This window comes from Lutra lutra, chromosome 6 (genome assembly GCF_902655055.1).
Source record: "Lutra lutra chromosome 6, mLutLut1.2, whole genome shotgun sequence".
Lineage (NCBI taxonomy): Eukaryota > Metazoa > Chordata > Mammalia > Carnivora > Mustelidae > Lutra > Lutra lutra.
In genome coordinates this window covers 96,357,971-96,371,808 of record NC_062283.1, presented here as the reverse complement: position 1 = coordinate 96,371,808, position 13,838 = coordinate 96,357,971, and the positions used below count along the sequence as shown (strand labels likewise).

Sequence of the window (13,838 nt, the reverse complement as noted above, 5' to 3'; positions counted from 1 at the left end):
ATTCTCTTCATAAAAACATTAACACTATACTTGATACCACAATACCACAAGTCTAAGAAAGCAAAACTTCCCATGAGATTGAAGGATGTTAAAATTACAATTTTTCCTGTAAATTCAGATCTTTTTAAAATATTTTTATTAACATATAATGTATTATTTGCCCAGGGGTACAGGTCTGTGAATCATCAGGCTTACACACTTCACAGCACTCTCCATATCATATTCCCTCCCCAATGTCCATAACGCAACCACCCTCTCCATACCCCATTTCCCCTAGCAACCCTCAGTTTGTTTTGTGAGATTAAGAGTCTCTTATGGTTTGTCTCCCTCCTGATCCCATCTTGTTTCATTTTTTCCTTCCCTACCCCCAAACTCCCACTCTGCCTCATATCAGGGAGATCATGTGATAACTGTCTTTCCCTGATTGACTTATTTCACTCAGCATGATACCCTCTAGTTCCATCCACATTATTGCAAATGGCAAGATTTCATTTCCTTTGATGGTTGCATAGTATTACATTGTGTAAATTCAGATCTTAAATGTTATAGGGACATTCATAGAGAGCAGCTAGACATGAAAAATAAATAGAATAAATAAATAAATAATGAATAAATGAATGAATGAATAATAAAATTTGAACACATAAATTACATAAATATTTCTATATTAAAACTTTAATGATAGCTCTTTGATGGATAAGACAACCACATCATTTTCACTTTATATGTCAGCCTGATTCTGGTTTTCCAACATAGCTTCTCTGAAAATCTTCTACTGAGATGTTGTTTCCAACCTAATATCAGAATGCATGACCTATGAGTTGTTTTTTCAGGGGTTGTACATGCTCACTAAAGTATCCTGTCCTCCACTGTGGTTTTCCAGCCCTCTCTGGTTTTACTATGGAGCATGTTGAAAATATAGCTTCTGACAAATTTTTTCATGATGATAACACTCTAGCCACTGCCTGGAAAGTTATTTAAAAATCCATAAAACGGTCATTATATATTAACACCGTAAAGCACTAGGAGAAAAATTTTACTGCCTGAGAGGAATGGCAACTGCCAAGCCACATGATAGAAACATAAAATAAGGGTTGCCATCACCTGCTACCCTCTGCAGCCCAGGTACTTGAAAAATTTGTTCCAAAACTAATGAAGTCATAGGGTGATTGATGGCATGGCAGAAGAATCAAGAAGAGTTCAATTTTTCTCAAAATAATGAAGATGTCTTTCTTTTATCTTTGTATTTCACCTTAATCCTTTGCACATAGTAGCTGTCTACTAACTACTGATTTAAAAACTCACAAAATGGCCTAATGAGTCTAGTTAATATAGGAAAAAAATAGCATATATAGAAACTCAAAATTATAGCAATCTGGGGCCATTTTCAGTAGGAATAAGTGGCTTTATGTTTTTCAACAGGCTTCAAGATTACCACTGTATCTTAGCACATGTAACAATTGGTAATCATAATGACTACTTTGTATATTTAAGGAAAGTGTCTATTAAACCTAGCACACTTTAAAAAATATCAGAAAACTGTAGAGTATAGTTTGCAAAGATCACCTCGTAAAAGGTTTAAAATGTATAGTATAGGGTACTAGACATATGGAGGTGATCACTTCATAATGTAGGAAAACATCAAATAACTATGTTGCACACCTGAAACTAACATAATATTTTATATCAACTATAATTCAATTTTTAAAATGTAAAAAGTTGGAGTTTAAAGAAACCAACTCTCAAGTACCCAGGTAAGTCAGCTGGAGAATCAAGGCTCTGGATGAACAAGGTTTTATTTGGATGTGAACATATTTTTTTTTTAATCACAAATACAATACCTTATAACCATCCCTGGCTTTTCTTTTGCACACACACCCAAGTTTGCTAATAATGTATGTGACCTTAGCCAAAGTGCACATTGAATTAAATATATTAAATCTTAGTCCATGCTGTTTAAACCTAAAGAATCATGGTTTTGCAACATAGTCATGGCACGCCTGTAAATTATATTAAAATTCTCCTGGTCCTCCAGGATTGCAAAACTAAAGATAGTTCAGTCTCTTCCTTGTCCCTGACAAAGGATTACCTTTTATTTTTCCCAAATTTTCAACAGCCTAATACACAGAATTCCACAATATTCAGGGGTGCCTGGGTGACTTAGTCCTTCGGCGTCTGCCTTCGGCTTGGGTCATGGTCCCAGGGTCCTAGGATAGAGCCTGCATCAATCTCCCTTCTCTGTGGGGAGTCTGCTTCTCCCTCCCCACGCCCCATGCTTGTATTCCCTCTTTCACTGTCTCTCTCCTGTCAAATAAATAAATTAAATATTTACCAAAAAAAATTCCACAATAACTAACATTTTCATGGTTAGTTTCCCCCGTTTCCTTTAATAGATCTCCCCTATATATTTCAGTAAAATTCATTTAATATCTTTGAATCACATCAAACTCTACTTGGGCATATCTTTCTTGAAACCAAAATTCTTTGGCATATGCTTCAAGATTCTCCACTTTTTGTCCTTCATATCAATAAACAGTCACAGAGTCACAGAATATAAGAATCCACATTTGAGTTGTTATTTTTATTCTCAGTTCTTGGACCATACTCTCCACTCCAGTGAAGCTAACCCACCTACTTTGCCCCTCATTCTTACTACTGCTTCTAACTTTTACAAATGTCATATTAAAAAAAAAAAACACACACACACATATTAATCAATATTATTTTCTCTGGATTTTTTCTAGCTAACTAATTAAACTTACCAATATTTTCTTTCAATGTTCCCTAAACATATATAAATTCATGTTTCTAAATATCTATACTTATCTTTTATTTGTTTTACATGTGTTCAAACTGTACCACCTTTACAGTGTAAAGTACTTAGTAACTCTAACCAAGTCTTCAAATTTTTAATATGCACTTTTTGGTATAGAAAATCTTCAATTAGAGTTGAATATATAATGGCTTTTCATTTAAAATTACTTATATTGGGTGGAGCCTGGGTGGCTCAGTGGGTTAAAGCCTCTGCCTTTGGCTCAGGTCATAATCCCAGGGTCCTGGGATCAAGCCCCACATCGGGCTCTCTGCTCGGCGGGGAGCCTGCTTCCTTTCCTCTCTCTCTGCCTGCCTCTCTGCCTACTTGTGATTTCTGTCAAATAAATAAATAAAATCTTCTTTAAAAATTACTTATATTGACTTATTTATCTATAAACTGGTATAGTATATAGTGGAAAACATACTGTTAAGGAAATTTATAAAGGCCAAGTGACCACCAGAGTTAGCCAGGAAGTAGTTTGCTGGTGATGGACAATAGGACCCTCTCTTACTTAGTTTCATTATATAATTCAATCCTGAGGACACAAACCCTGGTCCTAAAGTGATGCAGAGATGAATTAAATAATCAAATCCCAGAACTTATTGACAAGGCAGATTTAAACTAATAATTTTACATTTAAAAAGAAATTAAAATGTCCTACTCTTAGGGAAAAAAATCAATATTAATAATTGTCCAAGCATCAAGAGAAGGCAATATGGCCCAGCAGCAGTAAATATGTTTTAAAAGACTTCTGGATAATAACTTTTCTAAGGTCTGTTTGAGTTATCTGTGATGATGAGGGAATTAAAAACTAGAATAAATGAGTAAGAGAACTGGTGTGGTATAACATAAAGGAAAGAGGATTTATTGATGACAAATATCACATGGAAGAGGAATTTAAATTGTTTTGGATGACTCCCAGTGGTTGATGGAGAATTAGTGGAAATTTCAGGGAATCAGGTCATTATATAGAAAGCTAATAGGTGAAATTCTGCTTCTCACTTTAAATCCTATATTCTCCCACTCTGGTTAGAAATCCTAATCACAAATAGGAAACTCAGAGCATATAGAAACTAGTATTTGATAAAGATAGTGGTGTTTTAATCTTCTTTAACTGGTTGACCTAAATAACCTTTGAAGATACTTTCATTCCATATTTTGTGATAAGATAGAGCAATTTATTAAGGTAACTTATTGTGAAATAGGTTGGAATCAAGATAAGAAAGATATAAAGAAAGTTGCTGGTGTGTAGGTAGAAAATATGATATTTAGTAGAAATAAAATCCTTATATCTACCTTCATTAGCTAAAGTGATAATTCACTGACTTTGGAGAGTTTTCCTCTGATGCCATTGGACTTTTTAAAGTAAGTTTTATATCAAAAAGAAAAAGGCTTCTAAAAAGCAAAAGATGAGATTTTGAAAAGAATCCCCCAACAAGGCCAATTTCATATAAAATGTAAGCAAGCATTAAAAAAAGGTGCACCACAATGAAAATGTAACTGCAAACAAAAAAGCACCACATATAGTGAAGGGCACTGTATAGGACCATAATTAAGCCCTTTGTCATAACAATATTCATCTGACACTATAGGACAAAATACTGATAGAGAATGGCTTAGAACAAATGAAGAAAAAAAAACTTTTTGAAGCTACAAACTCAAGGAATATTCTTTATTGGATTTGTTCGATGTTTTTAATGTAGTCAACTAGAATTATTTTAAAGTACTGCTTTCTATAACTTTTTGAAATGATAAAATTGATTCTTGATGGGGAATCTGCATTTCATCACAAGGATGAAATACAGTGTCCCTGGCCAAGATAGTCTTCACAGAAGTAGGCTACTTTTGTATTTTATGCTTAGCATATTTAAAGACACATACTCCAGGTGAGTAGCGTCCTCCAAAATGCACTCAATTTTTGTTTGTGAATAAGTCTCTATTGCTTCCATGTCCATCCTTCAACAGATTCTACTTCAATATTCTCCTCAAGAACCAATCCTGGAAATTTCCTGGAGCGCCTACTGCAGGTAACTACATGTACACCAATTCTGTTTTAACTGTAAACTGTAAACTGACAGTTGTTATGGCCCAAAGGATAAGTGTGGCACAGATGATGTGGTAGAAGATTGAAAAGCTTGTAAAAGAATATAACAACTGAATTCTAGCTGGTTTAAAACAAACAAACAAACAAACAGAAAATATCTCCAAGCTTAACTTCAAAATGAAATAAAATAATAAAGAGATATAAAAACAATTGGGGCATTCAAATAATAGGATGCCCCAACTATGATTGTAAAGTCCATCAAAATTAACCATGAAAATGAAAACATGTTAGCCTAGTCACTTAGTACCTTAGGTAACTGTACTAGCCTAACTTCCAATTTAAAAAATATATATAATGATAAATTAACTAGAGATGGCTAATTTTGAAAGGAGAGGTGAAGGTCACTGAAGGTTCCAGAATTTCTAAGCTCCAAATAGCTAATATCCAAACTGGCCTCCTTCCTGAGTAGTGCCCAGATGGCAGAGACAACACTGATATGTGGTCTTAGCTGCTTTTTGACAAGGAACTGTCACCAGTAGGTGACCCCATCAGTCTGAAGGCAGGAAAATTACTAAATGATGCAAGTAAATGCCTGCAGGCCAGTACACCATGGGTCCCTGAGAAACAGGAGGGCAGAACCTCAGGAAAAATGAATTTTCAGCTGGAACTTATACAAAAGAGACTGTTATCTTTCTTTGCAGATAAATGAAAATAAAATCAATTTAGTTTCCACAGACATTATGTCTAATAAGAAAAGAAACAAATTCTCCTTTAAAGATATAAGATTGTTTAAAATAGTCAAGGTGAATGGCATAAACTCTTGGTAATAGACACAAAAGTTAGCTCTGATGCTGTTCTAGGAACACATTGTAGTCTGGAATCAACTATTATAATAGTATGGAGACATAATCTCTGCCACACACATCATTCAGAACGTAGAAAAAAAAACAGAGTAATCCAAACTAATATAAGGGTGAAATTTTAATATGAGCCCTTCCTGAACAAAATTGGCAAAATAGTCCAATTAATTTTCCAAAAACATAATTCTATTTGTCAGAAAGCAACCAACTATTAGCAATTATTTTTAGCAAAGTGATACAACTGGAAAACAAATTGAAGATTGTCTTTTCTCTATTCTTCTCTTCCCCAAAATTAAATGGTATTATATTAAAATATGGAATATAAAACTAGTGTATAAAAGTGATGAAGTACTACTGCTTGAAGAAGGAATTTATACTTCTTATCTCTATAAACCATGACCTAGCTCAACAGAGGGAGAATAATTTAATATTTAAGTAAGTCACATGTCATCTCGATTTTGCCATTTCCTTTAAGAGAGTAAGAGAGATCTAATGCTGATAATTAACACATCTTTAATTTGTGCTTTCAAGTTGTTCCACCTAAACACTAGAGGAAACTATGTTAAAAATTAAAATATAGGAAATTAACATTAGACATTAATGTGTGAGAGATTAACGTTTGAAATTAAAATTGTGTCTTTAAAAAGTTGTATGAGATTTTGTTGAAAAAGAGGTATGCAATTCTCTATTAAAAATCAAGATTCAGAAATGTGAGTCAGTTGTTAGGAGTCACAATATTGCAGCAGAAAGTTTTTTTCCCCAAAAGCATTCTCCAAGATTTAAATGTATGACTCTACGTTACTTATGTTTTGTCTTGAAAACTCTGATCCCTTTATAAATTAAAGCACTGGTATTCATTAACAATCACCATATAACCAATTCAGTAAGAATGCTTCTTAATTTCTAAAATCAGATTCACACCAGTAACTGAATATTGTGAAACTCTTAAAGGAATATGAAGTCATGCCTTTCTTTCCTGGCCTTCCTTTTAGTAATTTGATATGAAGAAATATGAATGCAGCAATATCCTCAAGATTCTCTTCCATATGCCAGCATATATACGTGAATTGTCCTAGACATTAATGTTTAATCAGTTTCTTTATAAACATAATCAGTGAGTTAAGAATAGATGCCTCAAAGTCTCATTTTATCCCCAAATCTGCACAGGCTAAGAGGAGGAGAATAAAGGAAATCTTTATGAGAAATACTTTGAGAATTCATGTAAGTAAGAGTCTATAAAAATCAAAGTTTTAACCTCAAGTAAGTCTATTTCGTTTTAAAAAGCCATTTTAATAGCTACTATCCTTTTATTAGTAATTGATCTAACTAAATTCTAATGAGCAAAGTCATTGGGTAAGAAGAAAAAAAATAGAAACCAAAACTCAAACCCAAGAAGTCACCAGTACTATCTCTCAAAAACAAGAACATTCATAGGAGGACTGAGGGCATCTGGACAATTTTAACAAATGTAATAGAAAGAAAATAAATAAATGATTTAAATTATTTACTTCTCCATTGTATCTAAGACACTCCAGAATTTGAAGTAAGTTTCTGATTTACTGAGGGAGACAGATGACTGCATTAATCCAACATTTACAGGTAAACTTTGGACATGAAAGGAGGGACACACTAAGACAAAGTAGAATCTTCAACTATTCAAGATAAGATCAAGCTTTCAAGCCCAATTTAGGGGACAGCAAGTTTTTTGTTTTGTTTTGGGTTTTGTTTGTTTGTTTTCTTAATTGCTCAAATTTGATTAGTCTACGAAGTTTGGAAAATCATAGCCAGTCACTTAAGGGTAGTATACCACTTTGGGCAAACAAGCCTTTCAAACACAAACTTAGAATGTGAGGACAAACATCTAAGTCCAAAAACTACAGTTGGAAACTGTTCATGGAGAGTTTGTATCTGATAGGCTCCTACTATCCCCAGAACACCATGGGACACACAGTTTTCCTACACTATAATTACAGAATGAGGATAAAAGGCAATGCCTTGGTGGGCGTGTATGACAAGGGTAAAATCTGCTCCCCACAGCGCTGTTAAAAAACAAGGACAATACTATGATCACGATCGCACATCATGCAATGTACTCGCTTTCTCTGTACCTTTCTTTCCCAAATACAATGCCTACCTTCTGTGTGGACTGCAGAGACATAGGTCCAATTGTAACGTTTGACTATATCAAGCATTGCCCTTGCTTGCAAAGTGTCAGAAGGGACAACCCTCAGGAAGTATTTGTACAAAGTTTTGTCACTCAGGTCGATGCTCGTGGCAGAATACGCAATCTGGGGGATGTCGAAGAGCTGAAGCAGGTTTTGCACTTGAATGGCTACGGAGCTGGAGCCTGGCCCGATCACCCCCGCAATAGGCTTTTTAGTCCTGCCTAAGGGGAGGGACTGACCATCAGGCAGGCACCGGTTGAGCCCATCCTTTTCATCTCGAATGGAAATCAAAGAGTCCCTGATGAACTCAATGCTCTGCTCCAGAGCCACGGAAGAGTGCCAGCAGGAGTCCCGGATCTCACTGCCTAGAGTGATATTGGGCAGGAGGACCGGGTCCGCGTTAATCTTATCCAATGTATGGAACATGGCCTCCACTCTCTGGATGCCATACTGCTCCCTGATCTCTCCACACTTCCTCTCGGGCACCTTCTCCGCCGGCGGCTGGTGGTGGACTGAAAAGAGGGCTCCAATGATGACATCTCCGTCCATTCGGGCCACCGAGCGCTGAGATGAGGCTCCCGCCAGCAACACTTTCCTGCTGGGTCCCCTGGGAAGAAGGGACATCTCCAAAAAGATCGCTGGGAAAAAAACTAAGAGGAGCCGGACCATTGTGCTGAGGACGCGGTCCACAGCCGGCCAGCCGCTTTCCCACGCTCGTCCTGCCAGCGGGTTCTGCGGGCTCCCAACGTAGACAGATGCCCGACGCCTTGCCTCCCCCAGCTCAGTCCTGCTAGCCAACACCGCTGGTCCAACACTTTCGCCGCCGCCGGCGCCCCCGCCTCCTTCCCGTCCTCCTCCTCCTCTTGGTCCTCCAGGACCACCTCCTTGTCCTGGAGGCGTTTCTAGGGGAATTCGAGCTCCCTTCTTCACTAGCGCATCAAAGTAAACTGCTCAAGAGTACAATGGACGTCGCGGTGGCAAGCCCTAGGCTAGACGCTGCGGACAAAAAAGGAAGAAAATCAAAGCTCCGTTATCACAGGACCTGTTTCAAAACTCCGGGCCAGTGATGTTAATAGTTGTCCGGTCCATTTCATTCCAGCACCTCATGATATCGGCTGGACGCAGGCAGCTATGGCCAAGGCAGAAGGTGGTGCGTCCTGTCCGCAGTGCCCTCATCGGTCCTTGGAGGCCCAAGGCCCCACCGGCCCTCCTCCTCCTTCAGCTTCAAGCCTTTTCCAGGTCGCCAAATACCATTACACTTACAGACTTGATGGGGAAGGGAATAAAGGGGAGGCGGAGCTAAATCTTTTAACCCAAAAGAACTTTCCGGATTTGGAAAGATCAACTTTTCCCAGAAGAAATCTGGAAATTCATTATGAAGGTGGAAGGATTACTTCAAGATGAACGCAAAAAAGGAATGTACTTTTACTTTAACTTCGAGGGGTTAAAGAGACCTCAACATACAACCCGAGTAGTAAATATAATTTGTCAGGTTGAGGAAATCCATATTAGTTACTAAGGCAACGCCTGGTAAAGTCTCGGCATGTCGGAGTTTGGTATGTCTCCCACACCCCCACCCTCCCCAAACCCCCCACACACCCAAGAAGTCAGGCTTACTGTAGGTGTTCAGGGAGAAAGGGTGCAGGTAAGGTAACTTGTCTCCCGAGATGGAGGGTGGAGGGAGGGGGTGGAGGGGGCCCCTGCACTCGCCTAAATCGGGACCTTTGGCTTTGCACATTTCTACAAAGGGAAGGAAGGGGAGCTTCTGAAGAGCCTTTGCAGCGGTAGCTCAAGCTCCGCCGCCTTCAGAACCCTGGACAGTGCTCAGACCTGCCGCAGAAACGTTCCCCCGCAGCGCCTGGAGGGGACGCCTTGACCAGCGAGTTGCAATTCTTTGATCCCCTCCCAACCCCCGACTTCGCTCTTTCAACCCTCCTCCCAGCGTTCTTTACACACACACACACACACGCACGCATACACACACACACACACACACACACACACACCTCCCCTTGACTCCCCCTCACCCCACCCCCGCCATTCTCACTCTCTTCTTGGAGCCAGTGTTTCGGCAGGTATATTCAAACCCGTCCGCTTCGGGGGCAGAGGCGCCAAATCTCAGCCGCCTGTGGGGCTGAAGTTGGCTCCCTCTCGTTCCTCCCCAGCTCCCTTTCTCAAGGTGAGAGTCGGACGAGAAATGAGCTAGGGGAACGGGCGGGGAGCGAGAGCACAGGAGGTGAGCCAGGCAAGAGGAGGAAGACAACCCAGGCATCCACGGGTCCCGACGCTTCACAGGGATGCTGGACTAAAAGAAATAAGCGGAGATGCCCCTAAGACCAGGAGGAAATCCCATAGATTGGGACTGTGTCTGCCACTGTGGGTGGGTTTCACCGCCCGGAGGTGTCTGCTCACCTGGGTCTGCTTGGAGAATTGGACTTGAGACGTACCTGAGTCCGGGTAGACAGCGCTATGGTCCTGGGGCCAGAACACCGCTCGGGCCACGCTCGGTTCGCAGACGACTCAGCTCTAATCCAGACGGTGCAAGGATGCGATCTGGGCTGTACACTAGTGCCCTCTTTCTTCAGCACTATTTTACCGCAAGGAAAAAAGAGGGAGGGGGAGGGGAAAGAAAAACAGGTCACCCAAGGCTTGTCTATTATCTCATGCATAAAAATCAGTCGTTTGATGGAGGAGGGAGGGGGCAAAAGCTTAGGGAGAAGTGAGAAGTATTAAGTGTTCTACTACCAGAGGGTCCTTAAGGAAGCTGCCAGATATATGAATAGTCAGATCAATAGCAAAAGGAGTAGGGAACCTCTTAGGCTGCTTTAGGTGAATATTCTTTGTATATATTTCAAGGAGAAATACATTTTCTCTCCCTGGAAGTAAAGCCTATACTGAGGGAAACAGAGTTAATGCATGTGTAGACATCTAGGGAAAGTCTATTAGTAGGTTTCAGGGGAAAGGATGAATAGGGTGGGAGTGGGGAAAGGAGGGATATGCATATCTCGAATCAAGGTAAGCCAAATGAAGAAAGGCAAACATTGGCTGCATTTTCCAGGTCAAGATGTAACTAAATTGAGATGAGAGTCAAGTCACATGAAAACACTGGAGTGAAAAACACTTATCCAAATTCCTCCCAGGCTGCTATCACCCTCCCGACAGGTCTCCAGTGTTGCTTCTTACTGTGTGAAAAGTGGAAGTTAAATCACATTCCTCTGGGAACATGTTGGCTGAGCAGAATGTGTCCCAGCTTCTTCAGAGGGGAAAGGCAAGTGGCAGTGTGCCTTTCCACTCTTGCTCAAAGCTTTCTATTTGTGTCATCTGCAGAGAAGAGAGATCAGCTTATGTTGGTCCCTTTATAATCACCTTGCTCGTGTCATCATTATTCTGTGGACTGGAGCCACACCAGCTGGAAGGGCCAAATCACATGTGCAATTTTAAATACTCTTTTAGTGTGTTCAATGAAACTTAAGAAAGGAAACAATACCTCCTATCAAGAACAGATCCTCTTTCCCTTCTGGTTCTGCTTTTTTCCCCAAGTGTCAGATTTTTCTGGACTTTAATTGGACAACATAAAGAGGATAGGATTTTTTTTTTTCTTTTTCCACAAATAATGCAATGAACCAGATAATAGCATTTAGATCTAAAAGTTCTCAGTTCTGGAAATAATAATATGTTTACTCAAGGAAGATAGGAAGAAGTCAGTTTCTCTCTTCACATATAGGGTAAAATGATTCTCTGCCTGTACCCTTAGGAAGACGTCTGCTCTAAGAAGAGCAAACCGAAGGTGTTCGCAGTGCATCATATTATCTCACTTCCTCTAATAGCCATTTAAGTTCCATTTTAGATAATGCTATTCTAGTAAAATAAGTCTTAAATATGATTTCCCTGGAATATTTCATAGATACAGTGAATGTACAAAGATTTCTGTGCATATATAGACCATTAAATATGTTTTACAGTATTAGAGAAAGAAATGTCTCTGAAGTCCACATTTAGCTTCAATATGTACTCCTCAAAGCTGAGTATTTTTAATATATTACATTGACATAGTTTGGAAAAGAATCTGCTACTGAGGGAATAATTAATATTCAGACTTATTTGCTCTCAATACAGTCCAAGTAAAAACTATATATTTATACTGGCTGAAACAAATCATTTTAAAGAGAAAGAACTTGGGGATTTTAACATAGAAGGTTTATATATGTGTATAAATTAAATAGTACAGGTGTTAGGAAAATTTTTAGCTTCAAATGTCTTGATTTGACATTGTCAATTAAATTTATTGATAATTTTTTAAGACCATTAGAAAGCACATTAGAAAACATTAGAAAGCACAAGGACAAAAATAAGGCAAGAAGAAGGCATTGAGAAAGAAGAAGACAAAATTAGCCAAATTTGCTTTCTCTTTCTGAAAATTAAGACTTTACAAAGGCAGGGAGGGTGTCATACATGGACAGACATCTAAGGTTAAGTTCTATTAGTAGGAGTAAAGAAAATTACTAAGAGGATAAATTACATATAAATTAATAAATATAGATGAATATACACTAATACAGGCATATATGCTAATCTATAAGAGTTCAAAGAATGTTAAAGGTACATGAGTCCAGAAATGCTGTCAGTATGAATATTTATTCTGTCCTAGTAGTGTAGAATATTACATTCAGTACATAATTTGTAGCAGGGTAGAAAGTGTCATGAGTGTTTTGGGTTGGTAAATCTATTTCATACAAAATGCAATGAAGACTGATCAAAACAACACCCAACATACTATCTCCAGACAATGATTTAATGTGCTGCTGTAACACTAAAGGCAACAAAATTCTCATTGTTCTTATATGGTAATAAAACAATATTATCCATAAACAAAATTGTGTTCCCTCTCCTTAGGAATGTAGGCATAATTTTCATTGCTCTCCAATCATAAAGGACTTCAAAGTGAGCAAGAATAAGTTTTTTTTAAAAGAAAGAGATAAATAAGTTAATCACATACTCCAAAATTATAGTGTACTCTAGTGGGTGTTTTGAAAAGTAGTTTATTCAGTCATTGGAATATGGAGGTGAAAAATACACAAGAGGTAAGAGACTCATAACTGAAGAGGCAGTACCGACTGAAAATAGAAATGGGATCAAAGAAGGTCTTTATAGAAAATTGATTTGTGGAAAATTGAAATACAATGTATTACTAAGGAATATAATTATGTTCAAGTAGATCAATGTTGTGGAGAGTGAATACCATGCTTTTCCATAAAATAACATGTTCCATGGACACTTAATTTAATCTAGTGTGACATTTCTTATATTCTTACATTTAATTCGTGTGTTCACAAGATAACTCAAGCCTTGGTGAGATTTTTCAGTTTCTTTATCCAATTTGTTTGTACATTGCTTAAGTCAAGAGGGAAATTGCTATGTCTTCATAGAACTTTGTGCTCTGAAGCAAAGGCAATAAAAATCATAAAAGCCTCTTTGTTTTAGAAACTCAAAATATTGTTATGAAATGTGATTAACAAAGTAAATAAAGTATTTTAAAAGAACTAAAATAAGTCAAATTTAATATATATTCAATTGTTTTATTGTCCTGATTAATTAGGCTATAACTATATATGCAGACATAGGACCAAAAGCATCAGTTTCATGAACAAATAGAAATCATCAATGGCCCTGTGGACTCATGCAGATAGACTAGAAAACATGCATTTTGCCACATATTGATCCATTGCAAGTTTCCAAGCATTTATTTTTAAAGTATTAAAATGCAATTGAAGAGAATAAGGAAAACACAATTATTCTGAAAACACAATAAGGGGTACAATTATTATCTGCTTTATACTGTGCTATATCCTATTGTCTAAAATAATGTCTGGTTCATAATAGGGGCTAAAATTTTGTTGAGTAAATGAATGGATACACTCTCCCTGGACACTAAAAATATCATCTTTTTTTAAGCC

The 13,838-nt window shown here is 37.9% G+C and overlaps 1 protein-coding gene across 4 annotated transcripts in view; it reads right to left on the bottom strand.

The window, feature by feature from the left end:
- Positions 1–10,450, bottom strand: part of GRM1 (glutamate metabotropic receptor 1) — a 429,394-nt gene extending 418,944 nt beyond the window's left edge. For 2 of the 4 annotated variants that reach the window (XM_047735126.1, XM_047735127.1), the window contains exons 1-2: positions 10,332–10,450; positions 7,854–8,880 (exon numbers count right to left, since the gene is read on the bottom strand). In XM_047735126.1, the coding sequence (XP_047591082.1) occupies positions 7,854–8,553 (700 nt within the window). In that variant the 5' untranslated portion in view covers positions 8,554–8,880; positions 10,332–10,450. Of the gene's footprint in view, positions 1–7,853; positions 8,881–10,296 lie in introns of all 4 variants that reach the window. The other 2 variants (XM_047735125.1, XM_047735124.1) reach the window with 2 other exon arrangements.
- Between the last annotated feature and the right edge of the window lie 3,388 nt (positions 10,451–13,838).